Genomic DNA, 10,130 nt, shown 5'->3' with positions numbered 1-10,130 from the left:
GGACATCTGGAGGATCACAGGTTGACTACCCCTGCTTTAGACTCTCCCCCCCCAAAAAAAAGGTTTTTTGGGGGGAGCATCCGGGCAGAGATTCCCCACAGCCTCCTTGATCCTGTGTATCAGTGACTGGAATGAACACCACCAACATCAAAAAGGAGGAAGAAGATCAGCTGCTTAGAGGAAAGTGTCTCAGAATGGCTTACAATCGACCTTTTCTTCCTCTCCCTGACAGGCAATCTTGTGAGGTAGGTGGAGCTGAGAGAGCTCTGAGAGAACTGTGGCTGGCCCAAGGTCATTCAGCAGGCTCTGGGTGGAGGAGTGAAGAATCAAACTCGTTTCTCTGGGTTAGAGAATACCGTTCTTAAGCACCACCCCAGTTCCCCAGTTGAGAGCCTGCTGCTCTTAACTCCTACACTGATAGGGGCTCATGGGGATTGTAGTCCACTGAAATGTGGACAGCCACAGGTTGGCCATCCCTGCAACACACCACGCTAGGTCTCTAGTAGCTCCGGTTAGCCCAGCAGCTTGGTAAGTAGCATCAGGACACCAACTGGAATCTCACGTATCAAAATGGGGAAAATATTAGCTCTTACACAAATAAGCACACCTGTATAGTGATGGATCTTTCTTAAAAACCACCTAATCCACAGAACATTTATTTAAATTTATACTCCACAGGAGCTCAAGGGCTCAGAGGATTCATTTTAACATTTTTATCCAGCGCTTCCTGGAAGAAAGCGAGACCGTAATTATCATTTACATTTCTAATTGAAGTGAGTAAGAGTGGGGGGGGGGGGGGCGCGAGAGAAGCAATTTTGCCCAGCGGTATTTTTTTAACGGCACGCTTCTTTATTGTGCTTCTGCGAGGTCTTGATTATTCCACTACGAACGTCAACTCGGTTCCACTCACCTGAAGAATTTGGAGGAATGGAGCAGTGGACACCGTAAGGTTTAGGATCTGGAGGGGTCTGTGGTAAATCCGGATCACTGAGGGGTACGTATTAAATTGCAGAGAGGTACAGAAATTACATATTCTGTACTTCAGTGTCAAACTAGATGTGCAGACCCAGAGTTGGGTCCAGGATTCCCAGCTAATATTTCCCTCCACAGTTGTGGGGGGATGGCTTTTTCTTTTAAGGAGGGGGAGGCCTGATTGGACTGTAGAAAGAGAGAAAATTCCTCCTGGCCACCTGAAGCCTGCGCACTGGAATAGTGGTGGTGGGGTGTGTGTTGGATTATTTTTCTGTTTTTGCTGCTCCGCATGCACAGAATACTAACATGGAGCCGCAAAAGAGGGGAAAGAACTCCATATTCCCTCCCCTTGGGCCAGGGGTAGTCAAACTGCGGCCCTCCAGATGCCCATGGACTACAATTCCCAGAAGCCCCTGCCAGCAAATGCTGGCAGGGGCTTCTGGGAATTGTAGTCCATGGACATCTGGAGGGCCGCAGTTTGACTACCCCTGCCTTGGGCTGTTCGGTGTGCCATTCCTCCCCACCATGGTATTCTGAGCTCAATACGTGCTCTCCTTTACTGAAGCAAACTTGTCGCTTTAAAAACCTGCGCATCGTCTGGCCCTCAGTCTGCACAGCGACACAGTCTCCTGAGCTGGGTTTATCTACAGTGAGGATCGTAACGTGGAGATATTTCCTTCTTTTACCCAGTGCCCCACGTTCCCTGAAACAGACTGCCAGCCAGATAAACCGAATGGTTCAGGAATTCTCTTCTCTCTTCCTTCTGAATTAGAAGGAGCAACTTATAGCTCTGTGTACCCCGAGGCTTGGAGAGGAAAGGAAAACCCTTGGGTCAAGAGCTCAATTGAAGCAAGACTGCAAAGCTTCCACGTCTCCTCTACCATTTTAGCGGCTTCTGCTTCGACATTTCTTCGGCTTTTACATAATCGTCATACAGTTCTTTCAGGTGCGAGATCAGCTCCTCTAGGTTGTCCCCCGTCAGAGCAGAGAGGGGGATGACTCGGTGGGGTACTCTCTCCCTAAGCAGAGATAAATTGGTCTTCGACTGGGGAAGATCGAGCTTGTTCCCAACGATGGCGTGAGGCCTCTTTGACAAGCCCGCTTCATACTGCTCCAGTTCGTGTTTTAAGTCTTGGAGCTGAGTCCACGGCTCGGGCACGGAGAGGTCCAGCACGTACAGAAGGAAACGGCAGCGTTCGACGTGTCTCAGGAAGGCGATTCCCAAGCCCCTGTTCAGATGAGCTCCTTTGATGACGCCGGGGATATCAGCGACTGCAAAAAGGTTGAAGACGGAAGACAGCTAGGTGAGCGGGACCGTTCTGGTAGTGGGAGAGGGGTCACAAGAGCTTGTAAAGCTTGTGCACTAGGGGTGAGTGCGGAAGACAAGAGGTGAATGAACGTAATTTATCATGCAAGGGTTTGGCAGTCAGGGACGTGATGACGTAATGGAAAAAAATTGACAAAAACGCCTAATAACAGAATACTAACAGAGGGCATGGCAGATTTACAAAGCTTTACTGCGTTACAAATCATGAATAATTCTAATTTAAAAAACCTTTAAAACCAAATGGGTTTTAGAATCTTAGAGTTGGAAGGCGTCATAATGGCCGTCTATTCCCACCCTCTGCTCAATGCAGGATCAGCCTCAAGCATCCAGGAGAAGGATCTGTCCAGCCACTGCTTGAAGACGGCCAGGGAGGGGGAGCTCTCCACCTCCTTAGGCAGCTCATCCCACTGCTGAACTACTCTGACTGTGAACAATTTTTCCACTTGCTTAGTGGTACAAATTGTTAAAATACAAACCATGAAATAAAATTATTAAAAATGCAAATCCCAACATTTCTGACCTAAACTTTAAGAGCTGGTTTTTTATATGCCGCTTTATATGCCACTACCCCAAAGAGTCTCAAAGTATCTTACAAACACCTTTCCCTTGTTCTCCCCACAACACACACCCTCTGAGGTAGGCAGGGTCGAGAAAGCTCTAAGAGAACTGCTTTGCAAGCATTGTGATTAGGCCAAGGTCACCGAGACGGCTGCATGTGGAGGAGTGGGGAATCAAACCTGGTTCCCCAGATCAGAGGCCACGCACTCTTAACTGCCACACCACACACACAAGAAGCAAGCCAGTTCATGGGTTAGATAAGTCCCACTTAGCTATTGGGATAAATTGGGGTGATCAAAGATAATTTTTCAGGTTGTTGTTTATGGTCCAAATATCTCTGAAAGTCAGGTTAGAATGAATGAGAGCTCTCTGGTGTGAACGTATCTACATTTATGAATCAAAATATGGCCATAGTTGATAACGGATACTGCCCCTTCAGCCATGGAGCTGGAGTGTGAATAGGTTTTCTCTGAGTCTCCTTCAATGTAGGAATACACAGATGGAAATTTTGGAAATTTTTAAACAGAGGCTAGATAGCCATCTGACGGAGAGGCTGATTCTGTGAAGGCTCAAGGGGTTGGCAGGTTACAATGGATGAGTAATAGGGTTGTGAGTGTCCTGCATAGTGCAGGAGGTTGGACTAGATGACCCAGGAGGTCCCTTCCAACTCTACGATTCTATGATTCTAAGATGCCTCTGGGACCAGCACAGGGCAGTAACCGTGGAGAGAATAACAGGGAAGGTGAATTCCCTCCAGGCCAGACGGACAATGGATTTTTTTGGGGGGTGGGGAGGCATCATCTGGGCATGGAACTGAGGTCACTATAGATGGGCAGGTAGTTGTGAATTCCCTGCATTCTGCAGGGGGTTGGACTAGATGACCCATGTGGTCCCTTCCAACACTATGATTCTAAGATGCCTCTGGGACCACCACAGGGCAGTAACCGTGGAGAGAATAACACGGAAGAAGGCAAATTTCCTCCAGGGGGTTGGAGTAGATGACCCTGGAGGTGCCTTCCAACTCTACGATTATATGAAACCACTCTTTCATTCCAGTGATGCAAGCTGGCCATCTTTGCTGAGCTGATCCTTTTCCCCATCCCGCCATAATACTAGGTCGTAGCCAGATGCACGGAATTTGGGGGCAAGCCTACGTCTTGCAGCCCGTACCTGTGGATGCAGTGGCTCGTCTCAGGCTGAGGTCTTTCACATTGCCTGCTATCTGATGGGGAAATGCCGGAGATTGGACCTGGGACCTTCCCCATGCAATCCAGATGCTCTGCCCCTGAGCCATGGGTTTTCCCCATTTGTTGTCTTCACCCCCCTGCCAGGCACCGAAAAAAGAGAACTCACAATGAGGAGAGGGATCAATGGAAGCAGCTGTTTTCCTAGCATGTGGCCAAGTCCATTAAGGCTGGAAGGAGAATGTTGCAGACCCCCTGGGGTTCCACAGACCCCTGGTTGGGAACCCCTGCTTCAGAGACTTACAGCTCACTTGAGGGCTGTAGGCTGAGGGCTGAAGACCACTGATATAGGGCCTTTTCTGCATACAACAGATAATGCTTCTACAATGCTTTCAATGCACTGTAGAAGTAGATTTTCCGCACAGGAAAATCCAGCTGTCAAAGCACACTGAAAGTGCATTTTCCTACGTGTGCGGAATGGGCCTAGGTTATCCAAGTAACACACGGGACATAGTACAATATTCAGTTCCTTTAGAGCAGTGGTCCCCAACTTTTTTGAGGCTGGGGACTGGCAGGGCAACTGTCCGCCCGCGCCCGCCACGCATGCGCGCCCGCGCATTGCGCATGCGCAGCCTAGCTGTGCATGCGCACATGCAACATGTGCGGCCGAAATCGCGCATGTGCGGCACTTGCGCGCATGCACGATTCCGGGCGCGCTTGCGCAATGCACAGGCGCGGCCCTGATTCCCTCTCCCCCCCTCCCGCAGAAAGAAGCTTCCCGGGCCGCAAGCTTGCGGCCTAGAAAGTTCTTCACTGCGGGGGGGGGGGGGCGGGGAGAGGGAGCCACGGCCCGATGCCAAGGCCTTCGTGGCCCGGCACTGGGCCGAGGCCCGCGGGGACCACTGCTTTAGAGATATCGCACCACTGGCTTAGACCAGGACTGGCCAAACTATGGCTGGCAGGGGCTCATGGTGATTATAGTTCACGGACATCTGGAGACCCACACTTTGGCCACCCGTGGCTTATAGTCTTTCGAGAAGCAAGGATGACAAGCTCAGTCGAAAGCATTCAGTGGCATTGCGGACGTCTTGCGGCGCCTTACCGGCAATTTGCTCATAGTTTTCGTAATGGACGATGCCCACGTGAGGATTCAAGGTGGTGAACGGGTAAGCGGCCACGGCTGGCTTGGCATTGGAGATGGCTCGTAGCAATGAAGACTTCCCGGCATTAGGGAACCCCACCTGGAATGAGAAGGCTCAGAATCAATGGGCCGACCTGGGTTATTTACAAGGCGACCGTCCCTGACAACGACGCTCTGCTTTCCTTACGAGTTGCCGTCAAGTATCAGATTGCACAGACTGGTTGTGACAAAGAAAGCATTCTCCCACTTTTATGCAGAGCCGTGGGGCGGAGGGAGAGAGCCCTGTGTTGATAGCCTGCAAAAATGTACACAGAATCATAGAATCATAGAGTTGGAAGGGCCCATACAGGCCATCTGGTCCAACCCCCTGCTCTACGCAGGATCAGCCCAGAGCATCCTAAAGCATCCAAGAAAAGTGTGTATCCAACCTTTGCTTGAAGACTGCCAGTGAGGGGGAGCTCACCACCTCCTTAGGCAGCCTATTCCACTGCTGAACTACTCTGACTATGAAATTGTTTTCCTGATATCTAGCCCATATCGTTGTACTTGAAGTTTAAACCCATTACTGCGTGTCCTCTCCTCTGCAGCCAGCAGAAACAGCATCCTGCCCTAATCCAAGTGACAACCTTTCAAATACTTAAAAAGGGCTATCATGTCCCCTCTCAACCTCCTTTTCTCCAGGCTGAGAGAAATGTCTCTACATCAAGCCAATGTCTAAAAGAAGACTCCCCTCTCACCTCAGCACTGCAGTTCGAGTCAATAATGGTGAGGAGAGATTTTTAGGCTGTTGGCCATTATTGGCAATTGAACAAATAGGTCTAATTAAGACACCTGAGAGCCAAAAAGGATGGGAAGAAAACCGATCGCTCCGCGTGTCAAATATTAACACAATCTGCGTTCCCCGGAGAAATTACACAGATCCTTTCCGGACTTGAAGTTCTGATTTCTTCGGACCTCCTGAGACAAAAGGCACTCACCATGCCTGCGTGGGCCATCGTCTTGAGTTCGAGATGCAGAACTCGCTCTTGGCCCAGTTCTCCTTCGGTAGCTGTGACGGGTGCGCGGGTGAAATTGTCCAGAAAGAAACGGTTGCCTTTCCCTCCAGCACCCCCGTAGACGGCGACATATTCTTCCCCGTGCTGGTTCAGGTCAGCCACGACCTTGCTATCCTCCTTCACCACAGTGCCGATGGGAACCTTGAAAACGTGAGAGAGACCCAAGCAAAAAAGAAGAATGGCCGTTCACTTTAGCCTGCACGTCAGCAGGAACCTGGGATGCTGCACTACTAAGTTCAACGGGCCCTCTCACGTTTTGAATTTAACTCTCTGGTCTCAGGACAATATAGCTGCCAGCACAGTTTTTCGCTTGCAGGAATGCTTTCACACTTGGGTGGAGACGGACGGGGGCCGATGGGGCCAGCAATAAATGGTAAAGTGACAGCCGTCGATCACTAACGTAGACGGTTTTATTTCTCCAATTTTCTGTGTGAACTACAACTGAATTCAAGGGGAGTGACTGGCTGTTTTAGCAAAGGATTAGCATATGGTATCATACGACTGAATCTGGATGCTGTGACACAATTTACTAATTTAACATTTACTAGTAAAGGTAAAGGTATCCCCAGCGCAAGCACCGGGTCATGTGACCCATGGGGTGACGCCCTCCAGCGTTTTCATGGCAGACTCAATACGGGGTGGTTTGCCAGTGCCTTCCCCAGTCATCACCGTTTACCCCCCAGCAAGCTGGGTCCTCATTTTACCGACCTCGGAAGGATGGAAGGCTGAACTCCCAACCTCATGGGCAGAGCTTTCAGGCTGCATGTCTGCTGCCTTACCATTCTGCGCCACAAGAGGCTCTCACATTCACTAGTAATTTAACATTTACTAATTAGTAAGATTTACCAATTAGCTTTTGCTTTATATGTCCAATGTTATGACGGCTGCTCATTAGCCTGAGGAAGAGGGCTTGCCCTCGAAAGCTCACGCCTTGAATGAATCTTGGTTGGTCTTCAAGGTGCTACTGGACTCTGATTTGGTTGTTCACATGTAGGAAGTTCGGCATGAAGAAAAGGATCCAATTCAATACATGTATCACCCAAGACCCCTATAGTTGCCTACCTTAATGTAAATGCACTTCCCAGCAGAACCAAAGCAGTTTTTGCTCCCGCCCCTTTGTCCATCGAAGCCTCTATAGATCGGGAGAACTGAAGACAAGGACTTGGTTTGCTGGTCCACTGCAAAACAAGACGGAACCTTGTAAACAAAACTGGACCCGTTTGGGGCCTCTGGGTTAGAATATCAGAGTGAGTCGTGGAAGACTCAGCTTTAACCCTCTATTCTGCCATTACGCTGAATGACCTGGGGCCAGTCACTGGCTCTCCACTGAGCTTACCGTATATACTTGCATATAAGCCGACCCGCATATAAGCCGAGGCACCTACAGTATTTGCTGGCGTATAAGACTACTTTCCCCCCCTGAAAAACATGCCTCCAAGTGGGGGGGGTCGTCCTATACGCCGGGTGCATTTCAGTTGGGATAGACATAGCTGCCCATAATGGCCCATAGTACTGTAATCTAATGTAACAAACTCTATATTTTGAGTGGAAATGTTGGGGGGTCGTCTTATACGCCAGCAAATACGGTAATTTCACCACAAAAGCTAAGCAAACTTACTGACTCACATATAAGCCGAGGGTGGGAAATGCCCCATCATTACATGCTCTCCTATCCAGCCTCCTCCCCCAACAAATACAGAAAAGTCACGAGGGTGAATAGCTGCTGGGTTTTGTACCCCGCTTTTCACCCACAGAAACCAAAAGAATAGTTTGGAAGGAGTGATTAAGAAGAGGAAGAAGTGAAGACAAAAGGGGGGGGGGAGATCAGAGTCCCTGGGTGGAACCGTTGAGGTCCTACAAGCTGCCAGAGCAACGATTGGCTGGCTGGAGCAGGCTTTTATTTCAATTACCATATATACCCGCGTATAAGCCGAGGAGGGCCTTTTCAGTGTGAAAAAAGGTGCTGGAAAACTAGGCTTATACAAGAGTATATAGGGGATTTCACTGTGGGGAGGAATAATGCACAAAATAAGCTGCCCTATGGTAGTTACACTGGTAATCTTCTTGTTATATCGGCTCAGGATCGATAAATTTGCCCAGAAACGTCTGCCCAGTTTCATCTCTGAACTTTCATCCATACTGCTGTTTTGTTTTTTTTAAATTAAATGACTGCCAATTGATATTCAGTGCAGTTATGTTCTTCCGTCTGTCTCAGAATCCATCTATTTCAGCTACCCAGTGGCCCAGTTGTTATGGTTTTATTTCTCCTTTCCTTCCTCCAAGTTTTAATTATTTTGTTTTTGTTATCTGTATTAGATTCCGAGGTTCCCCGGGGAACGTCCCCCTTTCTTATGTGCTCTGGATCGTGCCTGGTGGTTTGGGCGCTTAACAAATATTATTGCCGTTATTAGACAGATAGCACAGCTAAGCTCCTTAAGACGGCGCTTCGCAACAAAACAGAACTGAGATTACAACACAGATAAGTACATAAGAAGCTTAAGAAACTTTCTGGAATGCAAATTAAAATGTACAAATGACAAACGCCGTCGGGAAAGTAGCCGCTAAACATTTTGCGGCGTTTCGCACACGGCTCGGCGTTTGACTTTTGAAAGAACGGCTCGTGGCTGCTTACAGGGAAGGATGTCTCGACGATAATGGCCTTGCTTTTCATTTGTGTAGAAACTGCCTTTCCAAAGCTGCAATTTCCACGTAATTGCTGAGCAAAAACTATACAGGCATGTTGGAGTTCAAGTGTCTGAGTTATGCAATTATCTTCCGACAGCGAGTTAAGTAAATCGAGAAACCAAGCTGATCCGAGGAAGAGTTACTGCCCAAACTCCAGCACACTTTAAAGCCAATGCTGGCGCCATTAACTTAATTGAGGCATGGCTACGGGCACAGGAGTCTGAAGCATCAGCAGAAAGCCCGCTCAGAAAGCCCGTGATGCAAGCCTATGAACACCAACATGGAAGTAACACTTCACCGAACACAAGGGAAACTATGCCGAATAAGAGGCAAGCTAAATGTGAGTGCATCAAGAGTGGGCTGGAAGAACATATGGATTAGAGGCCCATCAGTGGCTATCAGCCACTCTGTCTGTCCGTCCATCCGTCTGTCCATCTCTATCCATCCATCCATCCATCCATCTCTATCCATCCGTCCATCCATCTCTATCCATCTATCCATCCAACCATCTCTATCCATCCATCCATCCATCTCTATCCATCTATCCATCTCTATCCATCCATCCAACCATCTCTATTCATCTATCCATCTATCCAGCCATCCATCACCTCTATCCATCCATCCAACCATCTCTATCCATCTATCCATCCATCCATCTCTATCCATCCATCCATCCATCCAACCATCTCTATCCATCTATCCATCCATCCATCTCTATCCATCCATCCATCCATCCAACCATCTCTATCCATCCATCCATCAATCCATCCAACCATCTCTATCCATCTCTATCCATCCATCTCTATCCATCTATCCATCCATCCATCTCTATCCATCTCTGTCCATCCATCTCTATCCATCCATCCATCCATCTCTATCCATCTGTCCATCCATCTCTATCCATCTATCCATCCAACCATCTCTATCCATCCATCCATCCATCCATCTCTATCCATCTATCCATCTCTATCCATCCATCCAACCATCTCTATTCATCTATCCATCCATCCAACCATCTCTATCCATCTATCCATCCATCCATCTCTATCCATCTCTATCCATCCATCCATCCAACCATCTCTATCCATCTATCCATCCATCCATCTCTATCCATCTCTATCCATCCATCCATCAATCCATCCAACCATCTCTATCCATCTATCCATCCATCCATCCATCCAACCATCTCTATCCATTTATCCATCCAT

At 48.5% G+C, this 10,130-nt stretch overlaps 1 protein-coding gene across 1 annotated transcript in view; it reads right to left on the bottom strand.

Annotated features, from left to right (window-relative positions):
• Positions 1-1,446: 1,446 nt before the first annotated feature.
• MTG2 (mitochondrial ribosome associated GTPase 2) overlaps positions 1,447-10,130 on the bottom strand; it is a 28,001-nt gene continuing 19,317 nt past the window's right edge. The window contains exons 4-7 of the mRNA XM_077335777.1: positions 7,300-7,415; positions 6,160-6,378; positions 5,144-5,282; positions 1,447-2,244 (exon numbers count right to left, since the gene is read on the bottom strand). Of these exons, the coding sequence (XP_077191892.1) occupies positions 1,850-2,244; positions 5,144-5,282; positions 6,160-6,378; positions 7,300-7,415 (869 nt within the window). The 3' untranslated portion in view covers positions 1,447-1,849. The remainder of the gene's footprint in view (positions 2,245-5,143; positions 5,283-6,159; positions 6,379-7,299; positions 7,416-10,130) is intronic.

The sequence above is a fragment of the Paroedura picta genome, chromosome 4 (assembly GCF_049243985.1).
Source record: "Paroedura picta isolate Pp20150507F chromosome 4, Ppicta_v3.0, whole genome shotgun sequence".
NCBI classification, from domain to species: Eukaryota; Metazoa; Chordata; class Lepidosauria; order Squamata; family Gekkonidae; genus Paroedura; species Paroedura picta.
This window is presented reverse-complemented; position numbering and strand designations above follow the sequence as displayed.